General features: G+C 52.8%; 1 protein-coding gene across 1 annotated transcript; it reads left to right on the forward strand.

The window, feature by feature from the left end:
- The first annotated feature begins 8,235 nt into the window (after positions 1–8,235).
- Positions 8,236–11,517, forward strand: SPACA6 (sperm acrosome associated 6). The gene is given in 8 exon segments (XM_050909169.1): positions 8,236–8,509; positions 9,075–9,149; positions 9,484–9,552; positions 9,806–9,829; positions 9,916–9,993; positions 10,260–10,363; positions 10,872–11,025; positions 11,345–11,517. Coding segments are annotated over 8 exon segments (951 nt in total).
- The last annotated feature ends 2,403 nt before the right edge of the window (positions 11,518–13,920 follow it).

A 13,920-nucleotide genomic window follows, 5' to 3' on the forward strand; every position in this document is an offset into this window, starting at 1 on the left:
CTTGCTAATTGACAATATGGACCCGTTGACCTCCTCGTCCACTGTTTCTTTTTCACTACTGGGGCAATTACTGTAGTTGTTGTTTGGGTCCCTATCTCAACCATGGTGTCCTCAGATGCGGTTTGAGGCCCTGTCTCTACTTTCACGTCCTCAGATGTCGTTTGCATCCCAGTGTCAGTCAAGGCATTCTCAAAGGCGGTTTGGGTCCTTGCCTTAACGACAGTCCTCTGATAGTACTGAACTGTGGCTCGATAGGCACAGGCCAAGCCCCAGTAACAGTGCTAGAAGCTGCTGATTTTCATTGGGGTAGGCAATGCACCCTTCTGTCAGGTGGTGCGTCAGTTTACCAGGATTACTTGCCTGTTCAGGTGTAAAGTCCCATGCTATGGGAAATGATAATCGCCCTAGGCACCTGCCCAAATCCTTCCACACACCCTGCCACCCAGGGACGGCTACCTCAGGGTACATTTCAGTGTCACCTCACCCAAAAGTTGCCTTCTCTTACACCAGGATGACACTAGATTCCACAAACCCCACAATATGCCAACAGTGTTAATTAGTAGTATTAAACAGCTCACGTAAGGGTGAGCAAGGACCTCAGAAGCCTGCATAATAAAACCACCCACGTCAATCTCAGTTAGGAAGAGGGAGATGTATTCCCTCATCCCCTCCCCAAGATAGCTCCCCCAGCACAGTAAGGGAATCAATGCCAGGGCAAAGCCCATAGCCATTGTTTGTATTAACATGTTCCCAAGCTCAGCAAAATAGAGATAAGCAGTAAACTCCGTGATTCACACAGAAGCTGGCCACTTAATAACTACTGTAAGTATAGCACGCTTAATACAAAACTGTCATTGTCTCATGCCCCACTTTGGGCGCCAAAAAGGACTGTGGTGGGTTGACCTTGGCTGGCCACCAGGTGCCCACCCAGCCACTCTATCACTCCCCTCCTCAGCAGGACAGGGGGGAAGAAAATGAGATGAAAAAGAACACGTGGGACAAGATAAAGGCGGTTTAGTAAAGAAAAAGCAAAGGCCACATGCGGAAGCAAAGGAAAGCAGAAAGATTTATTCTCTACATCCCATCAGCAGGTGATGTCCAGCCACTGCCTTGGAAGTAGGGCCTCAGTACACGTAGCGGTTGCTCCGGAAGACAAAGGCCATAATGACAAATGCCCCCCTCCCCCCCGCCCCCCTTTCTCTTAGCTTCTACTGCTGAGCAGACATCATATGGTATGGAATATCCCTTTGGTCAGCTTGGGTCAGCTGTCCTGGCTATGTCCCCTCGCAAGCTCTTGCCCACCCCCAGCCTACTGGCCTTCGGGGGGCGGTGGGGGCGGTTTGGAGAGATGGCCTTGATGCTGTGGGAGCACTGCCCAGCAGTAGCCAAAACACTGGTGTGTTATCAACACCTTTCTAGCTACAAATACAAAGCACAGCACTATGAGGGCTGCTATGGGGAAAGTGAATTCCATCCCAGCCAGACCCAGTACAGCCTTACATGGTCTGTCCTGGCCCCCCTGCACACAAAGGAGAGGTGCGATGTGTTACAGAAGAAAAAGCTGCGATGTAAAGATGTCTTCCAAGACATGCGCAATATGACTTGACTGACAGTGACCTCGCCTGTACAAGTGGGTTTCCTGCTAGAAGAAATCAGACCAAACCACCTGAAAGTGGCAAAGTTGCAACAAAATTGTGCAAACTCAGCTAGTAAATATGCATGAAGGGCGCTTGCACAGGGGTGTTGCGTGTACAAATGCTCAAAAGTGAATGGTAACAGACGATAATATGGCCAAAGCCAATAGGCTATGTAAACTGTAAAAATGAATATGTGAATAGTCTTCAGATTGCTTACAAGGAATCAAGAGTTGTAACACCGGGGCCTACTCATGCTCCCAGCTGAGAGCCACCTTTATTGCTGGCAATAAAAAAGGGGGTTTAGCTAGTGTATACTTAGAATCATAGAATAGTTTGGGTTGGAAGGGACCTTTAAAGGTCATCTAGTTCAATCTCCCCTGCAATATGCAGGGACATCTTCAACTAGATCAGGTTGCTCAGAGGTCCAACCTGACCTTGAATGTTTCGAGGGATGGGGCATCTACTATGTCTCTGGGTGTTAAAGAAGTGAAGTTTGGTCTGGGCGTCCGGTGTTAGTCGTTCCACAGTTCAAACCCTAGGTTTCCCAAAGCAGAGTCTCAGGCATAGAATCTCATAAAAATAAATAATTTAATAAAGTGGTACAGCAGCAGGATCAGCTCGAGCTGGGTGCCTCCAGGGAGGGACCCTGAACAAAGAAATCCCCAGGCAATTTTACCCTTACAGACTATGCATTCGCCCTTCATGCGATCTCCACACACCTTTCATGCACCCTTTGGTCCAATAGTGATTCTGGCCTGAGATGTTCTGACACCTTCTGACTCCTTATTTGGTTTCCTTCACTGTCTCCAGGCAAGCCGTTATCTTGTCGAGTTGCAGCTGCTGTTGACGGTTGTACCCTCCTTATCTTTTGTGCTGGCTCTGAAGGCCTCGTCTTGCTTGAATAGATACAAGTTCAGTACAAGTTCAGCAAATCTAGGTGAAAGTTTACAGCTTGTGGCCTAAGGCTTCAGCAAATCTAGCTACTCATGCAAAGTAAGTGAACAGCATACTAAATCACACAACATTACAAGTCTAAGCAATTCATTCTATTTAAAACTTATTTATTTAAGCTAATATTTCTTAACACTGGGCAACCTGTTCCAGTGTTTCACCATCCTCATTGTAAAAAATTTCTTTCTTGTATCTAGTCTAAATCTACCCTCTTCTAGTTCAATACCATTATCCCTTGTCCTGTCGCTACAGGCCCTAGAAAAAAGTTTGTCCCCATCTTTCATATAAGCCCCGTTTAAGTACAGAAAGGCTGCAATAAGGTCTCCCTGGACCCTTCTCTTCTCCAGGCTGAACAACTCCAACTCTCTCAGCCTTTCTTCATAGAAGAGGTGTTCCATCCTTCTGATCATTTTTGTGGCCTCTTCTGGACCCACTCCAACAGGTCCATGTCTTTCTTGTACTGAAGACTCCACAGCTGAACACAGTACTCCAGGCAGGGTCTCACCAGAGCGGAGTAGAGGGGCAGAATCCCCTCCCTCGACCTGCTGGCCACGCTTCTTTTGATGCAGCCCAGGATACAGTTGGCTTTCTGGGCTGCGAGCGCACATTGTCAGCTCATATCCAGCTTTTCATCCACCAGTACCCCCAAGTCCTTCTCCGCAGGGCTGCTCTCAATCGCTTCATCCCACAGCCTGTATTGATACCGGGGGTTCGCCGACCCAGGTGCAGGACCTTGCACTTGGCCTTGTTGAACCTCATGAGGTTCACATGGGCCCACTTCTCGAGCTTGTCCAGGTCCTTCTGAATGGCATCCCATCCCTCGGGAGTGTCAACCACACCACTCAGCTTGATGTCATCCACAAACTTGCTGAGGGTCCACTCGATCCCACTGTCTTTGTCATTGATGAAGATATTAAACAGTACTGGTCCCAGTATGGACCCCTGAGGGACACCACTAGTCACTGATCTCCATCTGGACATTGAGCCGTTGACCACTACCCTCTGGATGTGACCATCCAACCAATTCCTCGTCCACTGAACAGTCCATCCATCAAATCCATAACTCTCCAATTTAGAGAGAAGGATGTTGGGGGGGGGACGTGTCAAAGGCCTTACAGAAGTCCAGATAGACAACATTCATAGCTCTTCCCTTGTCCGCTGTTGTAGTCACTCCATCATAGAAGGCCACTAGGTTGATCAGGCGAGATTTGCCCTTGGTGGAGCCATGCTGACTGTCTCGAATCACCTCCCTGTCGTCCATGTGCCTTAGCATAGCTTCTAGGAGGATCTGTTCCATGATATTCCCATGCACAGAGGTGAGGTTGACAGGTCGGTAGTTCCCAGAGGCCTCCTTTCTACCCTTTTTAAAAATGGGTGCAATGTTTCCCTTTTTCCAGTCACCAGGGACTTCACCTGACTGCCATGACTTTTCCAATATCATGGAAAGTGACTTGGCAACTACATCAGCCAGTTCCCTCAGGACTCTGGGATGCATCTCGTCAGGTCCCATAGACTTACCTATGTTCAGGTTCCTCAGGTGGTCACGAATCTGATCTTTTACAGTGGGAGGGACTTTGCTCCCCTAGTCCCTGTCTTGTGGTCCATTCGCTTGAGAGGTGTGGGCAGAGAGGTTGCCAGTGAAGACTGAGGCAAAAAAATTGTTGAGTACCTCAGCCTTCTCCTCGTCCGTTGTTACCAGTCTGCCAGTCTTGTTCATAAGGGGGCTACATTTTCTTTGACCTTCCTTTTCTGGTTGACATACCTGTAGAAGCCCTTGTTATTATTCTTTGCATCCCTTGTCAAGTTTAGCTCCAGCTGTGCCTTGGCCTTCCTGACCCCATCCCTACACAAGCAGGCAGCATCCCTATACTCTTCCCAGGATACCTGTCCCTGCTTCCACTGCCTGTGCATTTCCTTCTTGCCCGTTAGTTTGACCAGCAGGTCTCGACTCATCCATGATGGTCTCTTTCCTTCCTTTCCTGATTTTTTACACCTGGGGATCGAGTGCTCTTGTGCTCTACAGAAAGCGTCCTTAAAGATCTGCCAGCTCTGTTCTGCTCCCTTGTCCCTGAGGGCAGTTTCCCAGGGGGTCGTATTGACTAACACCTTGAACAGCTGAAAGTTTGCTTTCCTAAAATTCAGGGTCCTGACTTTAATCTTTGCCTGACCCATATCCCTCAGGACTGCGAACTCGACCAATGCATGATCACTGCAGCCCAGGCTGCCTCCAATCTTGACATCACCAATTAGCTCACTTGCGTTGGTGACCAACAGGTCCAGTATCACATCCCCTCTGGCAGGGCTGTCTATTACCTGGCTTAAGAGGTTATCCTCAATGCACCCCAGGAGTCTCCTGGATTGCCTACAGCTCACTGTGCTACTTTTCCAGCAGATGTCGGAGTTGTTGAAGTCCCCCAGCAGGATGAGAGCCTGCAAGCGTGATGCCTCCTGTAGCTGGAGTAAGAAGGCTTCATCAATAGGCTCCCCTTCATCGGGCGGCCTGAAGTAGACACCAATCACAAGGTTCCCTTTGTTACCTCAGTCTCTCATTCTTACCCATAAGCTTTCAACCTGCTCGTGGCTATTCTTCAGAGACAGCTCTTCACAATCTATCCATTTCTTGATGTAGAGGGCAACTCCTCCACCCCTCCTTCCTCGCCTGTCCCTTCTGAACAGCCTGTAGCCATCAATAGCTGCACTCCAGCCATGGGATTCGTCCCACCAAGTTTCAGTAATGGCAACTAGGTCATAGCTTTCTAGCAGCATGGTGGCTTCCAACTCCTCCTGTTTGTTGCCCATGCTGCGTGCATTGGTGTAGAGGCACTTCAGCTGGGCTGTCGGCCGTGTCACCTTCTTAGAGGAACTCCTCTTAATTCCTTTGAGGTATTTCACTGGTGTTTCCCTGATGGCTCCTATTACCTCAGGAGCCCCTGGCTCATCTCCGTAGGACTTCAAGTGTGCTGCAGTGTACCCAGCATGTCTCAGAGCAACAGGCTGAGGGCCCTTGCTAGCACCCAGTCCTCTAACCTTGGCGTGCCATCCTACAACTTGTCACAGGCAAGCCTGATATTATCCCCCTCCCCCTTCAAGTCTAGTTTTAAAAGCTCTGTCAATGAGGCCTGCTAGCTCATGAGCAAAGATCCTCTCCCTCACCATGAGAAAGGTGAATCCCATCTGACACCAGCAGGCCTGGTGCCATGTCGGCCATCCCATTATTGAAAAACCCAGAATTGTGGCGGTGACACCAGCCATGGAGCCACGTATTAATACACTGGGTCCATCTGTTTCTTCCAATATCGCTGCCCGCAACTGGAAGGATAGAGGAAAAAATAACGTGTGCTCCAGATTCCCTTACCAACTGCCCCAAGGCCCTGAAGTCTCTTTTGATTGCCCTTGGACTATGTGTTGCGACTTTGTCGCCACCCACGTGGAAGAGTAGTAATGAGTAATAGTCCGAGGGCCGTACCAGGCTAGGAAGTTTCCTACTGATGTTCTTAACTTTGTCCCCAGGGAGGCAGCAGACCTCCCTAAGAGGAGGGTCTGTCCAACATATTGGATGCTCTGTTCCCCTTAGAAGGGAGTCACCTACAACTATAACCTGTCTTTTCTTTCTTGTGGAGGTGGTCGTGATATGGGGGTAGGCCTTTCTGACCTTGGCAACACCTCTGGTGTAGATGGACCATCATCCACATCATCCATTGACTGGCCTTCCACATCCAGAGCCTCATACCTGTTGTACAGAGGCACCTGGGAAGGCGAGGTGGGCAAGGAGGGGGTTCACCTGCCACCCCAAGTGTGGACTTGCCTCTATTCACTCCTTTCCTTTAAGCTACTGCCTTCAGCCTGGTGGGAGGAGGATACAGGGTCCCCTTGACCTTGGGTTTTTTCTGGTGGCTGTTCCTGTTTCTGTCTCAGGAAGGACAGACCATGGTTCCACCAGCCTATCTCTTTCTTAGAGTCCCTGATGCTCCTTAACCTTTCTACTTCCTCTCGTAGCTCTGCCACCAGACTGAGTAGATCGTCCACTTGGTCACACCTCACACAGCTGTTCTCACTACTGCCACCCATTACCAGTGAAAGGCTCTGGCACGCCCTGCAGCCTGAGGCCTGGGTGGCTGCATGTTTTCGTGGGAGCTCTGTCTGGGTTACCACATCCATTCTGGCAAGCGCAGAGGACATGGCTTTCTGCCAGGTGGATACCATAGCTAAGCTCCTTCTGAGAGGGTGGTGACCACCAATGGAACTCACCTCTTGAGCTGGTAGGGGGACTACACCCTTCCTGCGCGCCCTTCTGCACAAACTGCTGTGCCACGCTCCACGTGCCCGCTCTGTTGGCAGCACTCCTGGCCGCTACCACTCCCCAGGCTGCTTTTTATAGGTGTGGGGGTGGCCCCGGTCACCTTGGCAATGCCCAGGCCTCGTCAGTGTCTCTCGCGAGAGCTGCCAGCTCCCGGCGGGACTCTCCGCTGCCCTGGCATTTCCCTGCCTCAGGAAACCCCGCTGTGCATCGAGATCTGCCGCTCTGCTGCAGATCGGGCCAGTTCCAGGGCAGCTTACCTCAGCAGGTGAGTATGGAGGTATTCATGGCATGGGATATGGAGGAATGAAAAGGAAGAAGCCTTGCTGTTGTGGTTTAACCCCAGCCAGCAACTCAGCATCACGCAGTGGCTTCCCACTCCCCCCTCCTAGTGGGGTGGGGAGGAGGAGGGAAAAAAAAAGTAAAACTCATGGGTTGAGATAAGAATAGTTTAATAACTAAAGTAAAATAAAATACATTACTAAAAACAATAATAATATAATAATAATAATAATAATTGTAATGAAAAGGAATATAACAAAAAAAAGGAAATAACACCCAAGAAAAGACAAGTGATGCACAATGCAATTGCTCACCACCCGCTGATCAATGCCCGAGCAGTGATCCCGCCTCTCAGTCAACTCCCCCGTGTTTATACACTGGGCATGATGTTCCATGGTATGGAACACCCCTTTGGCTAGTTCAGGTCAGCTGCCCTGGCCATGCTCCCTCCCAGCTTCTTGCACACCTGCTTGCTGGCAGAGCATGGGAGACTGAAAAGTCCTTGGCTTAAGATAAGCGCTACTTAGCAACAACTAAAACATCAGCATGTTATCAACAGTATTCTCACACTAAATCCAAAACACAGCACTATACCGGCTACTAGGAAGAAAATTAACTCTATCCCAGCTGAAACCAGGACACTTGCGTAGGTTTCAAGGAAGGGGATTTGGGAACTGCAAGAGACTGGACTGAGGGTGCTGACGGGACAGGATTATAGGGGGTGAAGGCGAGGAATTAGACATCTAAATAGAGGGGATTTGGGGACATCAAGTAATGTGACTGGCAGAGACTGAAGATAGAGGATTTAGGGAGACCAAAATGAGGGTCTGGGAGCCCCTTCTCCAGCCCACACACCCCAGGGGACCCATGTGTCTGGGTATCCGCCCTCCTTTCAAGAGGGGACCCATCTGGGACCTGTGTAGGACCCCCACTGTCCCCTGGGGACCCAGGCACCCAGGCTCCACCTAGGAATCCTGCTGTTCCCTGGGGACCCAGGCACCTGGGTTCCACCTAGGAACCCTGCTGTTCCCTGGGAACCCAGGCATCTGGATGCTATGCTTTGGGGCCATGGGGTGGTGGTGGGTGCCCCTGATGCTGGTCCTGGGCCCCTGGCTCCCTGGAAACCCAGGCATCCAGGCAGGGGGACCTGGCTTGTGGCAGCGGGTGGCCCTGGCATCCTGGCTCCCTGGGGTGCACCCCTGCCTGCTCTGCTTTGGGCCCCCCATTCAGCGGGCACGGCTCTGCCGTGACATTACTGGTGCCCCCCTCAAGGACCCCCGAAATCGACACTGCCGTGAGGCCCTTGTCCAGGCTGCTGTGCCACTCGCCTCTGTCACTGTAGGTGCGTCAGGGGACCCCAGGGACACCTAACCCAACAGGGACCCTGCCCAAGGACCCCCATCCTGACTGGCACCTCCATCCCACCAGGGACCTCCATCCCAAGGGGGACCTCCACTCTGAACAGGACCCTAGAGCCCTCTGGGGTTCCCCACTTCAACCAAGGCCCTCACACTGACACTGGCCAGGATCATGGGCGGTTGGGGACCCCTTTCCTAAACAGAGACCCCAGGGACCCACCCCAGACAAGCACCCTAGGGACTCCCAACCATGCCAAGGTCTCCTCAGTCCTGACCTGGACCCCAGGGACCTCTGGGAACCCCAACCCTGCCTGGGACCCTGAGAATCACCCAACACTGACCAGGGACACACTGCGGGCTCCCTGGGACCCCCTGGCCCTACCTAGGACATCAGGAATCCCCAGGGATACCTGTCCCTTCCCAGCATCCCTAAACCCTGATCAGGACTCCAGGAACCCCCAGAAACCCCCAGCCCTTACTGGACCCTCCCATCCTTGAACCTCCAACCCCAACCCTGTACTGGTCCCAGTGCCCCTGTACTGGTCCCAGGGTCGGGGCAGCGCGAGGCACTTCAGGAGATCGTCATGGATGCCCTGCATTTTCTGGAGAAGCAGAGGGACAAAAGTGAGCAGGGGACATGGGACATGTGAGGGGGGAGGGCTAGGACATGGGGCATGGGGGATGAGACATGGAGCCTTGAATGGGGGGTGTGGCGAAATATAGGATATATGGAGGTCTGGGGGCTGTAAGGGGATATTTGGGGAATCCTGAAGGTATATGGGCTTCAAGGTATATACCCTCTGGGGGGTTTTAAGGGGGTATTTGGGGATATATGGGACTCCAGGATGGATATATGGGGTTGAGGTGAGTTGTACAGGGGATCTGTGGGGTCCAAGGAGGGTTTATGGGGATTGGGGGGAGGGCACATTGTCTCACCTGGACATCTGGGACACCCCAGAGCCCTTTGAGGTATCTCTGCAGGAAGCCGTCAACATAATCTGGGTGAAGCTGAGCCAGCTGCAGGAAGGTATGGGGCCAGTGGGGACACCCACCCAGGACTCCCACTCTGGGGAACCCCTGGGACCCCCACTCAAGGGACTGTCACAGAGACCCCCACCCTGAACATCTACACCCCAGGGATCCCCCACCCTGGGCACCCCCATCCTGGAGAAACCCCCAGGGACCCCATCTAGGCTGGACAAGGGCTGAGCCCTGACAGCTCACCACAGGGATGTGGATCCCCAGTGATCCCCAGTCTAATGCTGCTTCCTCCCCACCAGCACCAGCCTGCATCCCCCCCTGTGGTGAGTGCCCATCCCTCTGTCTTGCCACCCCCCGTTCCCTAGTACATCTCCCAACCCCCTGGGACCATCAAGTCTCTCCCTCCCAGGGTACCAGCCAGCTGCCCGCGTCTTCCAGTGTGCTACCTGCCGGCTCGTGGACTGCCAGTTTCCCCTGGACTGCCCAGGTATGGGGCCATGGTAGACCATCCTAGGCTGGGCATCCAGGCTGGGCTAAGCCCCACCCCAGAGCTGGGTGCCTCCTGGGGGCAACCCTCATTTCTCACATGTGGGCATGCCTGCTGAGCCCACCACAAGCACACAAGAGCACGCCAAGGTGCATGCCTACCGATCCCCACTGCAAGCACATCAGCACATGCAGTCACACAGGAGCGCAATCATTTCTGTAAGTGCATGAGCAGATGTGAACTCACATGCCTGTCAATGCTCCCAGTGCAGGACATGTGGGCCCGCGCGGATGAAGCCGTCACACTGCACTGCGATGTGCCCTTTGCCACTCCCCCTGACTTGCCCATTACCTGGATGTTTGCCAAGGATGTGAGTTGTACATGCATATGCAAGGGTGTACGGAGACATTCATGAGAGGACTGGGCATGGGTAGCAAGGCCTGCATGCACACAGTTGTGCGCTTGGCGTGAGGACTATCAATAGATACAGGTATTACTTATACAGTAGATATGTGTGCTGTAAGTAGCATGTGTGTAAGCATGCACAGGATGCAAGCAAGTGCTCACCCATGTGAAGGGTGCATGCAAGCAGGAGGCAGGTCACTCGTGTTTGCAGCTTCACATGCACTTGTGTGCACGTGTGTGAAGGAAGTGACTTTTGCATATGCTCTGCTTGTGCATCCCTGTGTGCACACACACAGGGCACAAGGAGCACATGTGGGACTTGAGGTGCATGCACGTGCACGAACAAAGGGTACAAGAAGCATGAAGGGGACATGATGAGCATGTGCAGGACATGGGTGCTTTTGCATGCACATGTATGCTGTTCCGTGTACCTGGTGGACCAGGCGGCGCTGATGTGTTCCCCCATGCCCCAGCTGCGCACACAGGATCTGGCGCTGTTTGAGGAGCTGCAGGGGAGTGCAGAGGGATCTCTCAGTTTGACCCTCCAGGACCCCACTCCGGGAACCATCACCTGTCACCTGGGGGTCCTTTCTGAGCCCTTGGTCCGCAAGTACTTCTACCTCAACGGTGAGCCCAGACACCCTGGGGGCAGTGTGCAGCGTGGGGTGGAGCAGGACCCCAGACACCTGGGTCCATGGGAGGGGGCTGCCTGGGGATGTGAGCAGGGTTCCAGGACACCTGGGTCCATGGTGGACAGGTGGAGTGGAGCAGGTGTTCCCTGATGCCTGGCTCCTCTGGGGGCAGTGAGGCACGTGGGGTGGAGCCAGGAGCCCCAGATGCCTGGGTCCCTGGGGGCAGTGAGTTCTGTGGCTGGAGCAGGTGCTGCAGGGACACCTGGTCCCTGCGGGACAGTGCCCCATGACCCAAGGTGCCTGGGTCCCCACAGTATCAGGCGGAAGCATGGAGGCAGAGCAGGGACTCCAGGCTCGGTTCAGAGCTGTGCTGCGCTGGCCCCACGGCAGGACCCCCCTGCACCACACGGCATCACTGGGGCTGGGGCTGGCACTTGGCTCCATGGCACTCGTCCTGCTGCTGGTGTGAGTCCTCCTGACCTGGTAAACCTTACCCTCAAAATCCCCATGCTTCTGGGGCTCCTCACAGACCAGCATGGGACTCCCAAATCCCCCTGGACCCTCAGTCCCTCAGGATTCCCTACAAATGTGAGAGGACCCTCGTGTCCAAGGAGGGCCATAGACTGCTGGGACTCCTAAACTCACAGGGCACCCTATTTCCCCCTGGGACTCCCCTTGTCCTCTGGCCCATTCCGGGACCCCTCCCTTGCACCCAGGACCACTCCAGGCTGCCTTGCTTCCCCCAGATTCCCTAATTGCCCCTGAGAACCTGCCACTTTCCCCCATTTTCCCAGAACCCCCACTGTCCCTTTAGGGGCCCCAGTTACAGTCAGTTGACTCAGTTGCCCCCAGTTGCCCCAGGGTCCCACACTTTCACCCTTAGACCCATCAGTTGCTCCTAGGACCCCCCCAGTTGCCCCTTGGGCCCCCCAGATGCCCATGGTGCCCCCCACCCTGCATGGGGATATAGGGTCTCCTCCCCCCTCCTCCTCTTTCTCCATTTCTCCTTCTGCCTCCCAGGGCCGCCTGGCAATGCCGGAGCCTCCCAGACCTCAGTGACCCCCGGACATCCCACAGACCTGGACAACAGGGTCCCCCAGGGGATTCCAGATGCCTGGATTCACCCTAGGGGAACTTGACATGTGGATCCATCCCTGAGGACCAAAATTTCTGCAACTGCTTTTCTTGCATTGGGGGTGGCATGTGCAAATGGGAACAGTCTAAAAACAGAACCACAGAGTACTAAAACTCTGGATTATGCTGGAGATAGAGATCTGGGGGTCTTGGGTTTGCATACAGAAAAACTAGGTACTGGGCAGTGCATAAGCAGTCCAAAATATAGTTCTGACTCTCCTGACCTTGCATTTCAACAGCTAGTACGAAGGGAAGGTCAGACTGCTACCTGTAGGACAGCTTTCTCTTGATACTGATGTGTCAAAGTTACTCATGTATAATAATACCTTTGTATGTCATGGCCACTACAAATGCCAAGTTACTTTCTCCTCTGATTGTTTGCCTAAAAGCATTTTATCGCATATTTACTTTTATACCACTGTATAACCCAGTTGACTTCAATTTGGTAATTTGGATAAATTGCTGCTACAAATTTTTTAGACATTATGTCTGTAACAAAATGGCCAAACAGTAGAGGAAGAATGCTATATGATTCCTTGAAGAAGAGATTAAAAAAAAAAAACAAAAAACCCTTAAGACTGTGATCACGCTATCTCCAGTGTTCTATGTTGCCTTTAAATGTACCTAGACTTATGTTAGAAAAAGCAACTACCAGAAAAATATGAAAAAACAGGCTGCAAACACAGTACACGCAGAGTATGCTCATATCCCGTTGATGCATTCGGTCCCAAGCAATTGGTAAAACGCTTCCATCACCTGGGTTGACATTCCAGCTGTATTTAAATCTGCGGTGCTGTCAGTGCTGCTTATGGTTGAGGAGCCTGAGCTGCAATCTCTGGGCTGAAGACCCAGCCTGTGCTCCCCTATCCCACAGAGGCCGATCCTGACCAGAGCAAGGACTCACTCCTCTTGCAGTCATCTGGTAACACAACAGAGCCACCGTGTGCTCATCGTGGAGGCTGCAGCTCACATTTCTCATCCAAGTCATAACAACACTTCCTATTAGGAACACACTGTGTTTTTGTGATCCCTGCCTATTTCTTCTGCTGCCAACAAGTGGACTGTGGGGGTGAAGGGGTGGAAATCACACTCCTTTCAGTCACAGGTTTCCTCAGGCAGATGGCTGTGTGAAGCAAAGGGAAGGGGATGAAGCTCTTCCCATCCTGAATGCCGGTGACAGGAGCATACACAACTGGCAAAGGAGGGTGACAGAAAGATGCAGCCACCGGGCATGGGCTCTCCCTTCCTCTCAGATCTCTTGGGCTCTTTTCTTGTCTCTGCCTCAGGCCACGGTGAGCACTGGAGGGGCTCAGCACAACATGGAGCAGCCGAGGGCAGAAAGGGAGCTGGTTTGCTGCAGTCCCACAGTGGAGGGCTTGCTACATGGTCATTTGCTACGTGGAGTGCAGTGACCCTGTCCTCCAGGACCCTGACTCATTATTGCACAGTCTGGAGCCATCTGGGGGGTGGCGGGGAGGCTCAGCTGTACAGCAGCAGCTCAGACAGCCTTGCTGGAGCTCTAGCACAGAAGCCATCAGCTGCCGAGCACAAAATCCAGTTCCTGAGACTGTCCAAAGGGACTGACCCAGGGGAATGAGCCCTTATGGCCCACTGCAGGTTGGGACTGACGGAGAGTCTCAGTGATGAGATGGCCAGAGTGGACCCTCCCCAGAGACTGAGGCAGCTCTCAGGCCTGGCTATCACTTTGGAGAGGAGGCTGGCAGTGCATCAGAGAGTGTACCAGCATCCTCAGAGC

Source organism: Gymnogyps californianus, chromosome 20 (genome assembly GCF_018139145.2).
Source record: "Gymnogyps californianus isolate 813 chromosome 20, ASM1813914v2, whole genome shotgun sequence".
NCBI lineage: Eukaryota > Metazoa > Chordata > Aves > Accipitriformes > Cathartidae > Gymnogyps > Gymnogyps californianus.